Genomic DNA, 22,044 nt, shown 5'->3' with positions numbered 1-22,044 from the left:
CTTTTAGATAAGCACATGGACTGTGTGAAGATGATTTGACCTTGCATTATTGAAGGACAATAAAGAGGCTTCCAAGAAATGGGTCTAATGAGATCTTAGCTGTTTTCTACTCTGATGCTGTGGTTATAAGTTGATTCCTCAAATGTTTAACACCCAGTTGCCATTCTCGACTACATATAAATAATCCACATCAATACCAAAGAGCCAATGAGGCCTGAGCTTTAATATTTTAACTGCAAGGAAACTTTTTATGCGATGCAGCCGAAATGGAAATAAACAAGGTTTGTGTTCTTGACATGCACAATTCAATCCTTGATGAAAGCATTGACCTGCGCCATTATTATAAGGGTTATATGGCTGCACAAACTACTGTGATGATATGTTAGCAAATTCATTTTTTTCAAAGCTTGGACTTACTGATATTCCCAGTTTTCAATTGCATGTGGGCATTTGTTTAATTTGATCGCTATTGAAGTTTATGGATATTGAAATGCTTCAGTAGCATTGTAAGTACAATGCGACAGTTGTGTGAGCTTGTCCCTCCTATTGCAATCCTCCAAAGTCAAGATGCTTACAAATGTAAAAAGTTCTAGTTGACATGTTTCAGATGTTAACTTTTTTTTTAACCCCGCAACAGCACGTACTGTTGCATTCTTTTTGGAAGTCATTTTGGATAAATGCTTTGAAATGAAAAACAGTTCTAGTTGACATCGAGCAGGCCATATTTATTCTCTTCAGACAGTGGGAAGAAACAAGCAGTTTATTGGCTGAACATTATTGACTCTTATTAGGTTAACAGGGTTGTACGAACCAAGGGTTGAAAATTGAATGAGAGCCGGCTTCTGATTAAGTAAAAGATGACAATTTGTCATATGATGAGTCCTGTTAAGTGTTGAGGCAATGGTTCTGTTTACACAGAAGTGGTTAAAGCCGTATGTTCTTAAATCATATGGAGATATCTGAAACCAGCAGCTAAAAGGCCTCCTATCAATTCCTCTGTTTTTTTAAAAGACCCATCTCTTCCTCTGTGGTACACCAGATATATTGTACAGTATATAAACCGTCCTTTGGTCATGTTTGTCATCTACTTTGCTGTTGTCTACTTCTATGAGACAATTCCCTTGAAAGAACAGTTGACCATACATGGACATGATCTTAAATTCTTGTTTTGAATTGTGGAACAGCGTGTTGCTCTCTGCATTTTCTTCTACGTCTACGTGGGTGAGTTCTGTTGGATTGTGAATCCAGCCAAATTTTGGTAGACCTAGTTTATTCATGCAAATGCTATCCACTTTGAAAGAAGCCTGTATGCCTATGTGATGTAGCTTGGAGGTTTGATACTGCTGGGAGACTAGCTGGCATCCGCTTAAATTTCTTTTGATACTTACTTCACAATGCTAGCGTAGACAGCTTGACCATTCCTCTCCTTGATGCAAGTCGCAAATATTTTTTGAATACTGAGATAGAAGGTGCTAAATTCTCTTAAGGTCAACAAGTTGATTGGTGACAGTGATGCTTCATCGATTTTTTGTTAAAGAAAAAATCATATATAGAGAAAAGGATTGGTACTATGTAACTAGTAGTTTTTTTTATTGTTGGGTTCTTAGGACGTGTTTGCATTGAGACCTGGCAACGAATTCTGGTCTCAGGCATTCAAAATCGAACGCCTAAGAGTTAAGCCTGCCTGGGTCAGACATCTTTTTCAAGCTGTCAACAAATAGGCCCACATGCTGAGGCATGCATCCGATGTATTTTAGGTTTTTGCCCTTCTCTGTACATGTAACTCTTTTCTTCTTGATCGAAACGCATAGTTCCTACCACTTGCTTTCAAAACTAGCAGGTTTGCTTGCTCCACGTCGTGGGATGATAACGGACATGTCCAGGACAAATAATTTCGATGTACTCTGTGTTGCAGATGGTCAAATACAACGTTTGGATAGTCTCAACTGGTACAGTGGTACTGCTGTACCAGAGCTTCAAATTCTACAAAATCTTATTTTGCGAACAAAATTCTTCATCTCACGTTTTGTTTTCAAAGAGAGAAACCAATTAAAACGAACCATCTCTCTATCACGAGCGCAACTGAAGTAGAACAAAAGAAGAGCACGTTTGAAAAAGGCTCGATCATATGACCTTGCCAGAAGTACGACGAGAAGAGGCGTCGATGCTTGACGCCGTGAAAAAAGTGGTGGCACGACGAGTTGCACGTACGGCTGCAGAAAGTGCACAGAGGTCTTTTTGACCAATCAGAATTCAGACTGCATGCAGACGAGACTGTTAGCGAACAGTTTTCTCCATATTCTGCACGACCTAAGGCTCTCCTTGTTTGTAGCTAATCTCAACCGTGATGTACCTGTATATGCGTAAGCCTTTGAGCAATACAACTTGAGTTGTCTGCCATTCATTTTTCCCTCTTACATGGTATCAAAGCCGGAATGAGATGCCACTCGGAGTAGAACTGATGGAGTGTGGAGTTATCAAACTCCCAGCCATTGTCAGTTTGAAAAGAGCGAACATTGCTCCCAAATTGTGTGCGAGCAAGGGCATGGAATGACATGATGTGTTTGGCAACCTCCCACGGCACCTCTGCGTCACGCGCGTCCCCAACAGGGCCGTGATCTTCGTCGCCGGACGCGGCCATCGGCTCCTCCTCGTCTACCTAGGCGCCCCGCTGCTCCTGTACCGCACCCCATGCTGACTAGGGCGCGTGCCGGGATCTTCAAGCCGAACCCACACTACGCCAGGACAGTAACCACGACGACCATCTCGCCGATCCCGCGCACGGTGAATCAGGCGCTCAAGGATCCCAACTGGACAGCAGCCATGCAGTCCGAGTTCGATGCCCTGATCGCCAACAACACGTGGGAACTCGTTCCTCGCCCACCTGGCGCCCACGTCGTCAGCGGCAAATGGATCTTCCGTCACAAATTCAAGGAAGACAGGAGCTTCGATCGGTACACGGCACGTTGGGTGGCTCGCGGATTCACTCAACGCGCGGGTGTCGACTACGGGGAGACGTACTGTCCCGTCGTCAAACCGGCGACAGTGCGCACCGTGCTGACTCTGGCTACCCAGCGTGATTGGCCTGTGCACCAGCTCGACGTCAACAACGCCTTCCTTCATGGCGTCCTCGACGAACAGGTGTACGCCTGTCAATCTGCTGGGTTCACCAACAACCCCAATCTGGTGTGCCGACTCTCCAAGAGCCTCTATGGCCTCAAGCAGGCGCCCAGGGCCTGGTATATGCGGCTGGCCAGCTTTCTCGGCACCATAGGCTTCCAGCCAACACGATCCGACAGCTCCCTCTTCGTGCTTCGACAAGGAAAGGAGTCTGTCTACCTGCTGCTATACGTCGATGACATCGTGCTCACGTCTTCTTCCAGTGACACCTTGCGGCTCATTACCCACGATATCAATGCTGAATTCAAGCTCAAAGACATGGGGCCGGTGCACTACTTCCTTGGCATTCAGGTGACCCGGCGCTCTGACGGCTTCCTTCTTCAGCAGCAACAATACGCCATGGACCTGCTGGAACGAGCCGGCATGGCGGACTGCCGCCCCAGCGACACGCCGATCGACACTGCCGACAAACTATCCGGTGCTGCTGGCAGTCCTCTATCGTCTGCCGACGCCTCCGACTATCGCAGCATGGTCAGGGCCCTTCAGTACCTGACCATGACAAGGCCGGACCTGCAGTACGCCGTCCAGCAGGCATGCCTCCACATGCACTCTCCGACCACAGCGCATCAGGGACTTGTCAAGCGAATCCTCCGATACATCCGCGGGACTACGGCGCTCGGCCTTCATCTCCGTCGGTCTAACCTGTCCGATCTCACTGCCTACTCAGACACTGATTGGGTGGGGTGTCCCGACACGTGGCGCTCAACATCGGGCTTCTGTGTGTTCATGGTGGACTCGCTGATATCGTGGTCCTCCAAACGGCAAACAACAGTTTCCCGATCCAGCGCCGAAGCGGAGTACCGCGGCGTCGCAAATGCCGTGACTGAATGCACTTGGCTCCGGCAGTTGCTTGGCGAGCTGGACTGTCCACTGACCAAGGCCACGATCGTGTTCTGCGACAACGTCTCGGCTTGCTATATGAGCTCCAATCCAGTGCATCACAAAAGAACGAAGCACATCGAGCTCGACGTGCACTTTGTACGGGAGAAAGTTGCCGTTGGCCAATGCAAGGTTCTTCATGTACCCACGACGTAGCAGCTCGCCGACGTGATGACCAAAGGACTACCGACGACGAGCTTCAAGGAGTTCCGGAACAGTCTGTGCGTCGCCGGCAACGACGCTCACACTGCAGAGGGGTGTTAGCGAACAGTTTTCTCCATGTTCTGCACAACCTAAGGCTCTCCTTGTTTGTAGCTAATCTCAACCGTGATGTACCTGTATATAGGCGTAAGTCTTTGAGCAATACAACTTGAGTTGTCTGCCATTTGTTTTCCCTCTTACAGAGACGACCTCTCTCTATGCAGCTCAAGGTTTTCACTTTTCAGACCATGCTCAATTGCTATGTCAACAATTCAACATAGCCTAAATAACTCGAGGTAGGCAATTTCCAGTAATATTATATTACATCATCCTCAAATAAATCAATTTTTAGAATTAATCTAAGTCAAACTATCTTAAGTCTAACTCGCTTTATACAAAAGGGTAACAACTTCCATAACACCAAATGAAATATATTCCATGATATATCTAGCGATATTAAAATAGTGACATAAATATTGATTCTATAAAGCTAGTTAAACTTAAAATGATTCAACTTAAGACAACTCTAAAATTTGATATAATTTGGAACAAAGGGATTTTTTTTTGCTCCGCAAAAGTTTTCAACATGAGAACTAGCAGCCTATTCGGTTGGCTGGTTCGTATCATTGCTGGTTCGTGAAGAAGTACCACTGACTGGTTTGTGTGAGAGAAAAACACTGTTCCTGCTGGAAATTTACGATCGTTTACGACAAGCCACAGCCAAACAAACAGGCTGACAATCGGCCCTGATAATTACTAGGAAATGTTGTTATGAGTGACTACAACTCTACTAGCCTACAACCATGCGACGCCACTTGCACCTAGTTCAACAGCAATTCAAACGTTTCATAAATAAAATATGACAATGCACCGTACGTAGACCACAATATAATTCCATCGAGAATTCTGAACTCAGGAATTAGAAATTCTGAACTGGTGACTCTGACCCGAATAACACCACTTGCTCACAGTTCAATGGAAAAGCTCAACCAATCAGTCGGCACATGCAAGGTGAGGACTCTCCCAGTACCCAATAGACCACAAAAGTTGACGGGACGCTACAAAAATATATGCATGGGGAAGCCACTTCTCTCAAGCAAGCAGTTTGATACCAGAATATTTTCAGGGTTTCTGATTGGTTGCCTCCTTTCAGCCAACGGCAATGAGTAGTCTCCCCATGTGGATTAGGCACCTCTTTAACAAGATAGTTGAAAAGCTCGGCCCCATATGCTGCCTGCTTCATGATGACCGCTACAAATTATATGCTAGATTTGTTTGATATAAAAATATATGATGAGTAATGCATGCATTTTGTTTTGTATGTATGTATATATATATATATATATATATATATATATATATATATATATATATATATATATATATATATATATATATATATATATATATATATATACACACACACACAGCATGCATCTAGCTAGTTGAAAAGTAGCAAAGACAAAACAAAAGCACAAATCTACACATCTACTGCGACAACAAAGACGACGTAAGCATGACATAAGTCGGGCGTTGAGTTGATGCCTCCTCCTATATTCTTAATATATCATCAAGTCTTGTCGTTGCGGTCGTGTGATCGATCTGACAGCCCTATTGTGATATAATTGTCAAAACTGTTGGTGACCTAAACCTAATAATTTCAAGAAATCATGTAAACCAGGCTATAGGTCCTAGCTACATGATCGTCAACAGGGTTGTTTCCTTAAATATTGGCCAGCCGCCGCCACTGATTTCAAAACCATTGCACTATATTTTGTGCCCAACTCTTCCTTACTTTAGAGTTTAGAAATTCAAGAAAAACGGTGCAACTTTGCACTCTAGTTGTAATTGCTTCATCTGAACAAGTTATCTTATCTGCCATCAACTTACATATACTATATACTTAGTAGATTATAACTGACCAGGCACCATTTTTTTTTTGTACTCGTGCTACATTTATTCATCTCATGATTGCTCTACATATAACTTTTACTTCGAAGAGCTAGATTGGCAGATCGAGCAGCACCATTGCTCCATTTGTATATATATAGCTAGGTTGATAGATTTTAGAGGTCATTAACCAAAACACATGGCCTCATTGTCTAATAAAATATAAAAAGATACTCTGTGAGGTTAACGAATTGCATAGACAAATGCAAAACGCGAACCATAGTCAACTGTAAGGATGAACCCGCATTCATTGGAACATGGTACCTGTACCGTACAAGTACAAATAGTAATCGAAATCTACAGGTCAAACACCTTTCTAATTATGTAGTAGAGTCGTAGAGATAGAGTCGTAGAGACACAGAACATCTTGCTAGCTGTAACAACTCATCAGCATTATTTGTTTACGTTAAACCAAAAATACTATAACTTCAGTTGACTTATAATCCATGAATCTAGATCAGAAACAGGGGAGCGCAGTGGAATAAGGACACATGCGTGTAAACCCATCACACCGCTCATTCTGTAACTTCAACAGGCTCAAATAGTAAGAGAGCTAGCAAAATATTTTATTTTTTAATTTTTCCAAAGTCAAACAAATGTAAGATCAAAGACCAAGACACAATTAAAAAAAAATTGAGACTATACACAAATAAAATATTGCATTAAAAAAAGTTAAATTAACAAATACTGCTGTAAGTAAAATATCAATTCAGTGGACAGCACAAACTTGAAGAGAAATACGTGCAGCTACTGTTCAGTTCAAACTGAACTGGTTTTACCTACTTCAATTGCTACAAAATCAAAGCTCAGCTAAAGGGCATCACATACCTAATATAAATATGTAAGCCCAGCTGGTTTGTACACCAATTCAAAGAGAAAGCTTGAACGGCACACCGAACACAATAGCTGATTACCTCAGCTGCATGAGAACGAAATGTTCGTGTTACTAGTTGTGACAGAAATATCGGAGGGGACTGGTAGGACAAAAAATCAACCGAAATTTCAACTGAAATTTTTGAATAAAATTTGTAAAGCGGAATTAATCTCATCCAAATGAAATAAACCTGAAATTACCGGTAATATTCTTTACTGAAGGTCACCAGCAGGACCAGAAATCGCCAAATTCGATCGAAATTCCAAACCCTGCTATGGAGTAGCATAGATATATATTCAATCCTCTCTAGTGATATATGGCTAGCTATGAAGGTCCAAAATGACAAAGAAAAATAATAAAGATTTATGAAGACACTGTCAGTTTCTAGCTGAGTATATATTCAGTGCAACAAAGATTAAGCGACTGGTCTAATTTCTAACTGGGTAAGTATAGTCAACAACTTATAAGGATTTTAGAATGGTAGTGCTAATAAGGCCAGTCTCAATGCTTAGTTTCACTACACGATTTCCAAAACGCCACATCAGCTTGAGCGGGATAAAACAATGAATGAAACTAGCCTTCACAATGGAGCGTTTCATTTCACCGATTCCAAAACTAAGTAAAGCATTTAATTGTTGTACAATGATGGGATCATATGCATCGATTGATTATGTAGCCATCCACACACAGAAGTACGATAAAATGGAACTGCATACGATTGTTCAGAGTTCAGGTAGCCTTCAGCATTCGCATAGAGCAGTTCAGCATTCACGGGAACTAAGATAGTAAACTAAGATAGATAAAAAAAATAGTTCAGATAGCCTAGAGCCTTGCACACGGCCTCTCACTGGTTCTTCTCACAAGACAGATAATCTTCAGTAGTGCAGGATCAGATAGCCTTCAGTAGTGCAGTATCAGATAGCCTTCAGCCTTCAGCCTTGCTTTCAGATAACCTTCAGCCTTGCTTTCATCCTGCAGAAACAAAAAAAACAGTTCAGTTAATACAGATCAGTGCAGTTAATTCTTAAGGTAGATAACTAACTACAGTAGATAACCAATAATGCAAAAGATAGTCACAAGTACCAGATATATGTGCACGACCACCAAACTTATTCTAAATATGTTCCACCAAATCATTCTTAAGTCGACGATGAGCCGATTGATCTCGAATAGAAGTATCTTTTTCTAAAACTCTCTCTAACGGAACATTCTGATCAGGAGAGAATTTCGGTTCTTGAACGGTTGATGAACTAGGAGGCACATTTAGATCTAGATTTTCTTCAATAATGTCATTTTCCTTCTCATCTTCAACTATCATATTGTGAAGTACGATGCAAGCTAGCACACCATCACGGAGTACACCTCGGTCATATAGACGAGCTGGTCGTTTTAAGATGCAAAATCGACGCTGCAATACACCAAAGGCTCTCTCGATATCCTTTCTTGCCCCTTCTTGTTCCTGTGCATACAACTTCTCCTTCTCAGTGATAGGGAGTCGTATTGACTTAACGAATACTGCCCATTCAGGGTATATTCCATCAGCAAGAAAATAGCCAGTGTTGTATTGATTCCAATTTACCATGTACTGGACTCTAGGAGCTTGTCCTTTTAGCTCATTGATAAATACAGTAGATTGGTTCAAAACATTAATATCATTGTTAGAACCCGCTACTCCAAAGAATGCATACCAAATCCAAAGATCACGTGATGCCACAGCCTCAAGAATCAGCGTCGGCACTTTCTGATCACCACGAGTGAACTGACCCTTCCATGCATTTGGGCATCTTTCCCATTGCCAATGCATGCAGTCAATGCTGCCGAACATACCAGGAAAACCTCGTCTTTCACCAAGTTTGAGTAGACGTTCAGTATCTTCCATAGTGGGGCGCCTCAGATATCTCTCACCAAATACATCTCTAACCCCTTTGACAAAATTCTTCATCGCCTCCATTGCGGTAGTCTCTCCTATCTTCAAGTATTCATCTAGTTCATCTGCAGAACTGCCAGTAGCCAATTGGCGAATAGCTGCAGTACACTTCTGTAGTGGACTGAGCCCTTGCCGATTAACAGCATCAACCCTTTGAGTAAAATAATCGGACCATTGGCCTAAGGCCTCAACGATGCGTAGAAAAAGTGGCCTAGACATACGAAATCTTCGGCGAAAAATATTTGAAGGATAAAGAGGATTTTCTGAGAAATAATCATTAACTAATTTTTGATGTGCTTCCTCTCGTGGCCTCTTGATGTGCTTCCTCGGACGGAATCGATGGTCAGAAGCCTCTTGTTGTAGACATTCGATGGTGTATTGTACGACCACTGTGGCTTCATTGAGAACATCATCTATGATCTGACCCTCAGCAAGGAACTCATCCAACGAGTACAGAGAATGTTGACTTCCATCAGGGTTGTCATTTTCCTCATACATCCTCAAAGCTGTGCACTAGAATGAATACAACTCGATGGCAAAAGAATGTGAAAGAGAGAAGGCCTTCGTGTGAGCAAGAGAGAGAAGGCTGAGGTGTGTATATATAGGTTCATATGCAGCAATTTTCACACCTAATGTACATGTGAACACTGCCATGCGTGCACTAGATGTGAAACTGCCAATCAAGTGCAGCATTCACACATATATAGGGTTGCGGGAGTACACATATAAAGGGCTGCATTCACACATATATAGTGCAGCATTAAGTCATAAAATATATAGTGCAGCATTAAGTCATAAAATAAAGTGCAGCATTAAGTCTTAAAATAAAGTGCTGCATTCACACATATATAGTGCTACATTCACACAAATATATAGTGCAGCATTAAGACTGAGAACTAACCTTAGTCAGCAAATAACTTTTCCTCAAGCTTAGGTAATGCCTTCTCTCGGTTAGCCTTTTGATCTTCAGACATGTGACTTGTATCTTGATTGAGCAAGGAATTGTAGACCTCAAACATCTTTGCTTCCTTTTGCTCCTTGTTGCCTTCAAATTTGCGTTTGATATCTGAATTTGTGCTTCTGTAACCTTTTCGCACTCCACCTTCTGATCTTGCGGCACCTTGATAATTTTCTCAATATTGTTCCCAAGGATGACAATTCCTTCCATAACATTATCCTTCTTGCGCTTTCCACTACGCTCAGCCTTTGCTGCTTCTCTACCAATGGGACGTGACTGTTCTTCTGGAACATCAACTATCTCAGTCTTGTCTTTCTCTTTTTCCTCAAACTATGCACACTATTTGGGCTCCTCTTTTAATATCTTCCACCAATGCACCAACGAAAAACGCTTTCCAAACCTGCTTTCATATATCTTCTGTGCCTCTTCCTCTAGCATGTCATCGGAGTATCCGCTTGTATGCATTTGAGTTACCTTAGTCCAAGCGTCATTGAAATCAGTGATCGATGACTTCAGGCGTGACCAGTGAACCTTCAATTGGTTTATTTCCCTTCTACGCTTCCCATTCCATTTCATGTTAAACTCCTCAGTAATTTCCTTCCAAAATGTATCAAATTTCTTGTCATTACCCCTAACTGGGTCTTTTGAAACATTCAACCAAGCACCGGCCTACAAAATACAAAATAAAAAAATATGAACAAATCAAGTATTGTACCAAACACTGGCCTACAAAAAGGAAAATAAAAAACTGATCAGTTACCAGCCTCGTTTCTTCGTCATGAGTCCAATATCGTTTCTTTACTGTCCTATTTGCCTCACTATTCTCTCCTTCCTCAATGTCAATATTCACCGTCTCGTTTGTTGAAGTGCCTTGTTTCACAGCTTGGGTGTTACTGTTCCATAGGCACTTGGTGGTGGTGGTGGAGATATTGGGTTCACGTTCATAGTCTGACCAACAAAATGAAAATTTTCTCCTGGCATGTGTGGGTGCGGCGGATAGTGTGGTTGTTGAAGGAAATTTACAAAACCACCAGGTGGATAGACCCTGAAGTTTTCACACAATTAAAAAACCAGAAATACTAATTGCAGGCATCAATCTATACATCTCTACACACTAAAATCAACTAATTGCAGGCATATTCATCAAAACAAAAAATACTAATTGCAGGCATCAATCTATACATCTCTACACACTGAAATCAACTAATTGCAGGCATATTCATCAAAACAAAAAATACTAATTGCAGGCATAAATCTATGCATCTCTACAAATCGAAATAAATTGATTACCGTGGATCTGGGGCTTACTGGTTTCCATGTTGAGATAGAAAATTTGGGGGCATGGCTCCCCATCCTGCTCCTTGCGGTGGCCACGGCTTGGAAGAAGGCACACCAGGGAAGGAAGAAGGCGCAGCAGGGGCAGATGTCGGTGCTCGACCCAGTGGCGGCTCTAGGGCGGACGGTGCTGGCGGACCCGGTGGCGGCGCTGGGGCGGACGGTGATGGCGCAGCGGCCGGCGGCACTCCTGCTACTTGCGGTGGGGATGAAGACGGCAAAGCAGGGGCCGGCGGAGAAGAAGCCGGAGGGGCTGGCAGCGTAGGAGAGAATGCCGTCTTCATTCCAAGGCGACTGCCTCCGCGCCCTTTCCCTCCTTTGTCTCGCCGCCCGGAGCTACGGCCAACATCCATGGCGCTGAATCTAGCGGCCAGGGCGGGATGGGGAAGGAGAAGAAGGCGCGCGCGGGGAAGGAGGAAGAAGAAATCACGCGCGAGGCGGGAGGAATCACGCGCGCGGTGGGGAATGGGGCGGGAAGGATTGGATCTTCGCGCCTGGAGCACGGGATCGGTGGGATGAAACTCTCCCCTCTCAATGCGGGTGTCGTGGGGTTACCGAGAGCTTGGAAACAGAGCTGGCGAGTGCCGTGGCCATGAAACGAACTTGTTCTCTCTCCTCACCATTTCATGCAAAAAGTGTTCCCATGCTGATGTGTCACCCTAATTAATGTGCATGACACTCCCATGACATCCCCATTGAGACTGGCCTAAGTACATACCACTTGTCGAGGCAATGATCTGTTACTAGTGGAAGCCTAGAACCATGCATGGTTGCAACACAAATGGACAATAGTAAATGGAGATTTAAAAGCATTGGGATCTAAAAAGAACCAAATCCGTAGAGTTGGCCTCTAAAGGAGCACCAATGGTGTCATCGGAAGAGGCAGTCAGAATCTCAAAGGCCACCCCAGCTGAACCCACACAATATTCTAAAAAAATGGTACAGCTAACTTTGGATCACAGCACTGCATTATGTTCTTAATCTCTACAGAATTAGTTATGATTAAGGTCAATGGTCTTGTGATTGATTAATGTGTCACTTTGTTTATTTCTCAAAGAATACCATATACAAGTGGACCATCGATGCGCCTGAGGAAGTGGAAACATTGGATCTAGGAGATATATATAGTCATGATCCAAGTTTTGTAGATGAAGCCCAATCTAGCTAGCAGCAAATCATTACTTTCTTGAATTGAATGACGAATTTTTTCAGTCAGATATGTCTTAGATTTTTATATTGTTTTATTAGTCAGTTCCAATAATTCGCGCTTAGGTGGACGTTTGGATTTCTACAGGTTTTCTTACGCTATGATCGCTTCTTGTAGGTTCGATCAATGAGTAGTCCGTGTTTGTTGGTAGCTTTCCTGTGAACTGCTGTAACTGGATTCCGTGCTGCCTAAGCCCCGTTCTGGCCTAGCCGTGCCTGCGGTCGCACTTCTTCTCCTCTTAATGAAATATGTGTTCAGGCGTTCGTGAAAAAAATCTAATAATTCTAAGTTAGTATATCCCCTTTGTTTATGGCATAAATTTATATATACTTGGTCACTTTATTGTGATCAGATACTAAGCATATAGATACACCAAAGCCTTAGAAACAAATGTCAGATCCTTCATTTTAACACCGAATGGTAAACCCATAAAAAAAGGCGGCAGACCCTCTACTGGAATACTAGTAACTTTCTTAATAAACCAATACATGTTGAATCACAAGTCAATGACGTGATTCAGAGCTTGGAGAAATGTTTCTAGATATCAGAGAATATAGCATTAGAAAACTAAACTGCATGTACAATGGTTGTTCATATAAGCATCCAAAGCAATTAATTAACTCAATTTTGAAGCTACTATTACCACATCATGCTGGTGAAATTAAGTGGACTTTTCTCCAAGAACAATACTGACTTCTGAAAAAGACACATGTGGTCCTCAAGTCTAAACCAAATAGTGATATACAGTATACAGATAAAGATGTACGTGGTCCTCTAATTTCATCAAATGTCAATACTGTTTTCCCCTCAGTAAAGGACAAGTCATTGTTGAACTTGTTAAGTAATCTGCTGCTCCCCTTGTGTGAACGCACGACAGGGACAGGCGGCGCTGAAAAGGGCTCCCTGCTGTTGCACTGTAGCAGCTGTAGGAGCAGTCGCCGAATGGCTCACCTGCCGCACTATAGCCACAGCAGGGGTAGACGCCAAAGTCAGCCCTGCTGTCAGATCTAGTCAATGTAACAGCATGGCAGCCTGACATGTCTGTGTACTAGGATTAGATGGGTAGAGTTGTATATATAGTTTGCCACTGCAACTCAGTAAAGAGCGAGTTCAGTTTGCCATCTCCTCTGCAGAGCTCCGGCTAACGCTGGTGCTTGTGCTATGTGTGTGCTCTGTTCTCCCTCCCTTCTTCTACCTATAGCCATAGTGTGTGGTCGGCAACGACAGTGCGTGGTCGACAGCGGTGTTGAGTGGTCGACTCACCCGTGCCAGAGATCTTAGGGACTAACAGAACTATCTTAAACATGAGCAATATAATTATTCCTAAAGTCATGGAACAAAACTTCCAATTTATATATAATCTACTAGTTTCATCTAAACCAGTAGCTTCCCATCAGAGAGTCCCCAAAGCCCGTGGTCATAGTCACTTAAGCTGTTTCCATAAATTCAGCGTGAGCTATCAATACTTTTCAGCTCCCCAAGACCATATATAATGGCAAATCCACAAGGTACCTTAGCTTTATGGATACTATCCTATGGATACCAGATTACCGGTTGCCTATAACCATCCTATTGTTTAGAGGTCCTATGTTGAAGCTTTGAAAATCAAGTTCTTATGTTAAGACAGTTTTCTAATAGTCGGCTGACGTGATGACTCGTGGGAAGCTTCATACGGACATTAACTGTGTGGACCCGCTCCTCCAGCTGGCCGTACGCAGTCTGGACGCACATCTTAATTGGCCAAAAAACAACAGCAACATGTTGCACACGTTGAAGTCCACATAAATCTCAGTTGCCTACTCGCTTGTGCCTTTTTTTTCTCTTTTTCTGTCTCCAAGTCATGGAAGAGTGCGGCGATATTTGACATATCAGATGTTGACCGTCTAACATAGGTTAGCACTGGGTTACGACTTCTTTTATGCCAAAGTCCAAATAGGAGAGAGAGAGAGAGAGACAAGAGGTTGTGGCCTGCCTTTATAAGCTATAGACTGCTGCAGGAACAAAGAGATCGGAAGAGAGAGAACTGGAGCTAGAGGGAAGTTAGAGAAGAAGAAAGGAGGGATTAGACCCCTTGAAAGTTAGCTAGCTTCTGTCAAAGAGGAGAGAGATGGTTAGGGGGGAGAAGCAGTCTGGTAGACATGAAGAGCAGTTAACAAGCAAGGTTTGGTATTTTTCTCGTTCTGTTTGTCTGTGATTTTCTGAAGAGTTTAATTTAGTTGTGTATTCAATTATGTATGATCAGGAGTTCAGGACACAGTTTCTCTCTTTTGGATTATTGATTTATTGTTCTTGATCTATATATGTAAAGGGACTTCCTTCAGAATTGCAGTTTTCCTGGAATATATAGATATGATTGGAACTAGGATTAGGGAGACATATTCGGCATCAAATTCTGATGTTGAAATCAATCAGGTGTCCAACTAAATATTAGAAACCACTAATTGTGGTGCATATGTAAATAGCACACAAAAAACATGTGGAAAAACTAAACTGGAATGGTCTCTGCCCCATGTATAGTTGGTCCTCAACATATTTTGGGCTTTGATTTCTTTGCTGTTCTTACAAAAACAAATTTCCATGCTACTATTGCAGATCAAAGATGATGGTCATACCCTGGATGGCAACTTGTTTAAGTCCTTACACGAATCAAGTTCAAGAAAAGAGGTGCCTAACTATTACTATAAACATATATATTCAATAATTCATTAACCATGCATGAAAGCAATTCATGCATGGCTAAACATGAGAGGATAAAATCGGTCCATTGTCCATCTCTGTTCAACAATAGTGCACCTATTTCAGAAGTCTAAGTACCTTATCCTGAAGTTTTTTCCCCCCTGGAATTTTCATGAGAAGAGAAAACATAGTTTCTTCATGAGTTCTGTGTGTAGTTTTACCTTTTCTTATTATCTACTGCAGTATTCTGATCAGCCGTTTTTTGTGCCTTACTAGGCAAGCTCCCCAAGCCTAAAGGAAAGATCTGAAATGGACGAAGCACCAAATCAAACTTCAACTAATCATAACAAGGTCAGGATGCATTCTGATTATATCAATAATCTTCCGAGGTTTATACAAAGACAAGTCCATTATTATCATATGTGACTTGGTTAAGGAATGGCTACAGATCGATCTCATAGTTGTGCATTTGTGTCTTCAGGTTGATAAAGATAAACTTGCATCCACAAGGGCAGAGATGGGTGAGGTAAGAGAAGAGAACAAGAGGTTAAAAACAATGTTGTCACGCATTGTAGAGGACTACCGATCTCTTCAATTACACTTCCATGACGTTGTTCAAAAAGGACAAGCCAAGAAGCTTGCTGACCCCTCGACCATCATGCCCACCGGCATCGAGGAGCCTGAATTCGTCTCACTGAGCCTCGGCACGAGCACAAGCATGCACAGGAAGGAAGAGAAGAATAGTGCTGCAGAAGGAAATGGGAGAGAAGACTTCATGAGTATTAAAGAAGAAGGCATGTCACTTGGACTGTTAGCCTGCAAAGATGGTGCAACTAATAGCATTGCAAAGATCCAGCCCGATGTGATGACCTTGAGCCCTGAAGTTAGCTCCGAGGATGCCAAGAACGATGCCATGGAGGCAGCAGATCAGCAGTGGCTGTCAAGCAAAACGCAGAAGAACTTGAGGAACGTCGGCACGGAGCCTGAGGATGACATAGGCCCACTGCCACAGGCCAAGAAGGCAAGGGTGTCTGTAAGGGCAAGGTGTGATGCACCAACGGTACGTAGACATAATATTCCATTTGAGAGAGATGTAATGCTTGCCTCATATGTACTATATATTGGTGGAGTAGCTAATGATACACGGAGATCAGATAACTAAACATGCAAATATGCTTTGGATTATTGATCAGATGAATGATGGATGCCAATGGAGGAAGTATGGGCAGAAGATAGCCAAGGGGAACCCGTGCCCCCGTGCCTACTACCGGTGTACAGTGGCAGCAGGATGCCCCGTCAGAAAACAGGTACATAATGCATGGTTTACATCAAACAATACTGCTCAATTCACATATTTGAAACTACACATGTTCAGTTCAAAGGGGAGTAAAATGCTACTGTCTCTGAACATGGAAAACCCGAACATACTAAACCCAAGTCTCCTTTACACGGCTATAATTTATTTATTCATCAGTTGAAAACAGAAGGGACTTTATTTAAGATGCACATAATATAGTTGCTAGAGATTGACTTGGGGAAGTTAGGGGTGGATAACCGGGTACTGAATCTAGGCCCATAATTCTCTAAAAAAAAGTATCTAGAGAACGTGGGTTTGGAGTCTATGGATGGCCCGAAGTCTGCTTAGTTTGTACAATCATTGCTTGCGGTCTACGAGGCATTGAAATCGCAAGTGATTGGTTGACAACTTGACATGGACCAATGTGTAAACTAATAAACAAATGCTGTCACTTATTATTAGAGCTCTGGGCCATATTTAGATTGCAAAAAATTTCAAATCAATGAATAGTAGCATTTTCGTCTTATTTAGTAAATATTGTCCAATCGTGGACCAACTAAGCTCAAAAGATTCATCTCGTGATTTTCAACTAAACTGTGCAATTAGTTATTTTTTTTTACCTACATTTAATACTCCATGCAAGCGGCTAAAAATTGATGTGACGAAGAAAGAGTGAAAAAACTTGGAATTTGGAGGTGATCTAAACAAGGCCCTGAAACCCGAATGAAGTGATCCAACCGCTTCCGAAGCCCCAGCTGTTTACTCTACGGGTTCTACTAATCTATCAGTACCACCACTACCAGTTGGCAGTAGACGAGCTAAATTGAACATTAGGTCTTAGCTCACCCATAAATTGATCAGAATTCAGAACCACCACGCCACACAGAATCCAAACAAAAAACACGCATCTAATCGAACTCGTGAACCAAGGACTCGTACATTCGCACTGGCGCTCATCACGGATCGAAATTAAGGTCAGAAGTACGAATGCACCATAGATTGGAGATCGGGGACTCGGGGGCTTACCAGATCGACAAGATACGGGGAGGAGTGTTTGAGCACAGGATCACCGGCTCAGATGAGTCGATCACTCATCAATCTTATCGAGCACCTGCTAGTCTTACCGAGCACCCATTAGAGTTAGAAGAAGAGGAAGAACATAGCATATACACACAGTACAAGCACCAGCGTTAGACGGAGCCCTGCATAGGAGATGGCAAATCTGAACTCTTTTTGTTGAGTTGCAGTGACAAACTATATATACAACTCTATCTATCTAGTCCTAGTACAACTACCCTGCTGCAACAGTGACTAGATAACACAGCAGGACTGACTTCTGCGTCTGTCCCTGCATGTGGCTACAGTATGGCAGGTGAGCCGTTCGACGCCTGCCTCTACAGCGGCTACAGTACCACAGCAGGAAGCCTTTTCGGCGTCGTCTTCCCTTGCTGTGAGTTCACACAAGGAAGCAGTAGATTATCTAACAATTCTTCCCCTAATCCTACTGCTATCCCTTGTACCCCTATATGCCGATCATTTCCTTCAGCTCCGTGAGTCGAAGACGTCCGAGCGGCTTGGTGAGGACGTCCGCGAGTTGCCGACCAGTTTCGACGAACTCGATGACGATCTGCCCACCATCGACACAGTCCCTAAGGAAGTGGAACTTCACGTTGATGTGTTTGCTCCGACTGTGCAAAACCGGATTCTTCGCGAGGGCGATGACGGGCTGGTTGTCCACCATCAGTGCTGGTGGGTGAGCTTCCGCACCAGTCAGCTCGCCCAACAGCCGACGTAGCCACACAACTTGGCACGGCGCTGTGGCCACCGCTACGTACTCTGCCTCGCACGTAGATAGCGCCACCACCTTCTGTTTTAGCGACAGCCATGAAATTGGAGCCGATCCGAGGAAGACGAGCACTCTAGAGGTGCTCCGCCGCCCGTCGATGTCCCCCGCCATGTCTGCATCGCTGAACACAGTGAGCTGCAGCCTACTCCCGTCGGTCTTTGGGAAGATGATCCCGTGATCTACCGTCCTCTTGACGTAGCGCAGTAGCCGCTTCACCGTAGCCCAGTGATCCTCTCTGGAATCTTCCATGAAGTGACTGACGTAGCCCACGGCAAACGCAATGTCTGGCCTCGTGTGGACTAGGTAGCGCAGACCGCCGACGATGCTCTGGTAGAGTGTTGCATCTACCTTCGCCGCGGTGCTGGCCTTTGTCAGCTTCAGCCGCTCCTCCATCAGAGTCACGCATGGCTTGCACTCAGCCATGCCACTCTACTCTAATAGCTTCGAGGCATACGCGCTCTGACCGAGTGTGAGTTCCTCCTTCCCCTATCTCACCTCGATGCCGAGGTAGTAGGAGAGTGCGCCGAGATTGCTCATTCAAAAACGAGCCGCCATCTCACGCTTAAAGCTGTTGATGTCCTCCGTGCGCGCGCCGGTGATGATCAAGTCGTCCACACACACGCCAACGACGATCTCCTCCTTCCCCCGTCGCCGCGTGTGGAGCGCATGCTTGGTTGCGCATCGCTGGAACCCAAGCTCGCCCAGCGTGGCGTCAAGCTTGGCGTTCCATTCTCGTGGGGCCTGCCGCAGCCCATAGAGCACCTTACGCAGTCAGAGCACCCTGTGCTCCTCTCCCTTGATGGCGAAACCTAGAGATTGCCTGACGAAGACCGTCTCCACCAGCTCCGTTGAGGAAGGTCAATTTAACATCCAAGTGATGGACACGCCAATCCTTTGCTGCTGCTAAAGCTAGTAGCAAACGGACTGACTCCATGCGCGCTACTGGCACAAAGACTTCCTCGAAGTCGATGCCCTCGTGCTGAACAAAGCCTCAGGCGACAAGGCACGCCTTGTGCTTGACAATGGCGCCGAGCTCGTCCCGCTTGACCTTGTACACCCACTTCAGGCTGATCGGACGACATCCTAGAGGTGGATCAACGAGCTGCCATGTCTCATTTTACTCGATCGCCTTCATCTCCTCCAGCATCGCCCGTCGCCAGTTTCCATCACGCTCGGCCAGCGCGAATGTGGGTGGTTCCTCTACGCTGACGAGCAGCAGCTCTTAGTCATTGAGCAGCCGACCAGCCAAGCCTGAGGGCCCTATGCCGCCGATGATGTCGTCCAGCCTGTGGAACCACACCTCCTCACCTTCATGGAAGACATCCATGAACTCAGTGATGTCACTTGGAGGTGAGGCGAACTCAATCAGTGTTGATGGAGTTCCCTATTCTACCGGAGTGCTCGGCACCCTAGTTGTAGTGCTCGGCACTACTTCTAGACAGGAGCTCGTCACTACTCCTGCAGTGCTCGGCACCACTGTAGTAGTGCTCAGCCTCAGTCTAGTAGTAGTTGGCACCACTGCAAGACCTCTTGGCTCCGCTGCGGGAGTGCTTGGCACCCATCCTGGAGTGGTCGCCACCACTGTAGAACCTCCCAGCACACTCTTGGCGTGCTCGGCATCCCTCCAGGAGTGCTCGGCACTCCCCCCAGAGTGCTCGACATCCCTCCCAAAGTGCTCGGCACTGCCCCAGAAGTGCTCGGCTCTATTGCTGTAGTGCTCGGCACCCCTCTCGAAGTGCTCGGCACCTCTTCCCCAGCGTCTTCACCACCGTGGATGACCAGGTGCTCGACGACGAAGGTGCTGGTGAAGCCGCCAGCTTCCCCCATGCTCGGACTGTTCTAGTCCCAAGCCGCCTTCTCGTCGAACACGACGTCGTACGAGACAAGCACCTTGTCTCCACGTGGGTCATAGAGCTGGTACACTTTGGTACCCTCTGCGTAGCCAAGGAACACCATCAGCTTGGTGAGGATCGGCTTTGTCTTCCTGACGTGGCCGATGCAGTCGAATGTTCGGAGGAAGGACACGCTCGGCTTGCGCCCATACCAAGCTTCGAACGATGTCTTGCCCGTCAGGGCCTTGGTCGGAGCACGGTTGAGGATGAACACCGTAGTGGTCACCGCTTCACCCTAGAACCTTGTTGGCATGCCTTTGGCCTTCATCATGGACCAAGCCATGCCGACCACCGCCTGGTTCCGCCTCTCCACCATGCCATTCTGTTGTGGCGAGTATGGCGCGGTGTGGTGTCAAACCATACCCTGATCCATGTAGTACGCAGTGAACTCCACCGAAGTGAATTCGCCGCCGCGATCAGTCCTCAGCACGCGGAGCTTCTTGCTGCTCTCGGCCTCCGCGCGCATCTTGAACTTCTTGATCGCCGCCGCCGCTTCGTCATTGCTCGTTAGGAGTTGCAGCCACATGTAGCGACTGCAATCATCTACGAGCAGGAGAAAGTACCGCCGACAACCATTTGTAGCTGGCGTGATCAGCCCGTAGAGGTCGCCGTGGATGAGCTCGAGAGCGTCCTTCGCGCGATACTTGGCCGCCTTTGGGAATGGTAGCCTCCTCTACTTCCCGGCCAGGTAGCTATCACACAGCTCGCCTCTGTGCTTGATGTGGGGTTGCCCTGGGACCATCTTCTCTAGCCGACCAAGTGCATCAAAGCTGAGATGTCTGAACCGGGCATGCCACATCCACGGTTCCTCGGCGTGCCTTGTCGCTAGACACACCAGCTGCTCTACCTTCAGGTCGAGCAGGTACAACCGGTTTAGGGACCTCTTCACCTTGGCAAGAAGTTGCTGCTCTTAGTCCCTAATCTTAAGGACTCCATCCTTGATTAGTACCTCGCTACCGCGCTCATCCAGCTGACCAATGCTGATGATGCTAGAATGCAGCTGCGGGATGTAATATACATCCATTAGCGCATGGTGCTCCCCATTCTGACACCTGAAGATGATGGTGCCGCGCCCTTGGAAATCCACCCGTGAGCCATCACCAAACTTCACCGTACCGGTAACATCGTCGTCGAGCTCGGAGAAGGATGCCTTGGAGCCCATCATGTGGTTGCTGGCACCAGAGTCTAGATACCACCGCTGCTCCTGGTCGGTGCCCACACGTCTGAGGTGGACTTGGGCGCGCGGTTCGTCGAGGTTGACAACCTTCAAGGCCTTCCTAGGTCCTTCCACCATCGTCACCTCTTCCTTCTCCTCGGCGTCGATGCCGTGCAGTGCATAGAACGTCGCCATCAGGATAGTGGCCTCATCATTATCATCAGCTTGCGCCAGATGAGCCTCAGCCTTCTTCTCCTGCTTGCAATTTGGTCACTCTCGTGCCCAATGGCCCGTCTTCCCATAGCGCCGACAGGCGTTGGGGTTGACCTGCTTCTTCTTTACCGAAGAAGCCTAGCCGTGGCATTTGCCATCGCCACCACGGCTGGAGGAGGCTACCCCGAAGTTCCTCCGAGCAGCCCACTCCTCCTCTGTCAGCAGCAGTTTGCCACTGTCCTTCGTTGTTGTCGCCTGCTCCAGGCGCTCGTCCACCACCCACAGACAGCCTATCACATCCATAAATGGTGAGGGTGGACAAGTCCAGCATCATCTCTATGGAGTGAGCGATCTGGATGTACTTTGCCGGCACGAAGTGGAGGTACTTGGAGACCGCCTCCTCTTCATCGATGGTGACGCCGTGGCTCTTCATCTTGCTGATGAGCATCTATA

The 22,044-nt window shown here is 45.4% G+C and overlaps 2 protein-coding genes and 1 pseudogene across 2 annotated transcripts; 1 reads left to right on the top strand and 2 right to left on the bottom strand.

Moving 5' to 3' along the window:
* Nucleotides 1–8,198: 8,198 nt before the first annotated feature.
* LOC136519909 (uncharacterized) lies at nucleotides 8,199–9,509 on the bottom strand. Its single transcript, XM_066513290.1, has one exon. The coding sequence runs from the start codon at nucleotides 9,507–9,509 to the stop codon at nucleotides 8,199–8,201; it is 1,311 nt and encodes a 436-aa protein (XP_066369387.1).
* Nucleotides 9,510–9,913: 404 nt separating this feature from the next.
* LOC136523403 (glutathione S-transferase T3-like) lies at nucleotides 9,914–11,657 on the bottom strand (annotated as a pseudogene).
* Nucleotides 11,658–14,535: 2,878 nt separating this feature from the next.
* LOC136523402 (WRKY transcription factor 72B-like) lies at nucleotides 14,536–18,279 on the top strand. Its single transcript, XM_066517094.1, has 6 exons — nucleotides 14,536–14,672; nucleotides 15,104–15,175; nucleotides 15,464–15,538; nucleotides 15,669–16,247; nucleotides 16,381–16,494; nucleotides 18,031–18,279. Exons 1-6 carry the CDS (start codon nucleotides 14,619–14,621, stop codon nucleotides 18,277–18,279), a joined length of 1,143 nt encoding a protein of 380 aa, XP_066373191.1. The 5' UTR covers nucleotides 14,536–14,618.
* Nucleotides 18,280–22,044: the final 3,765 nt, after the last annotated feature.

Source organism: Miscanthus floridulus, chromosome 18 (genome assembly GCF_019320115.1).
Source record: "Miscanthus floridulus cultivar M001 chromosome 18, ASM1932011v1, whole genome shotgun sequence".
In the NCBI taxonomy this organism is placed as follows: domain Eukaryota; kingdom Viridiplantae; phylum Streptophyta; class Magnoliopsida; order Poales; family Poaceae; genus Miscanthus; species Miscanthus floridulus.
Note: the sequence above shows the minus strand (reverse complement) of the source record. Positions and strands in the feature narration are given on the sequence as shown.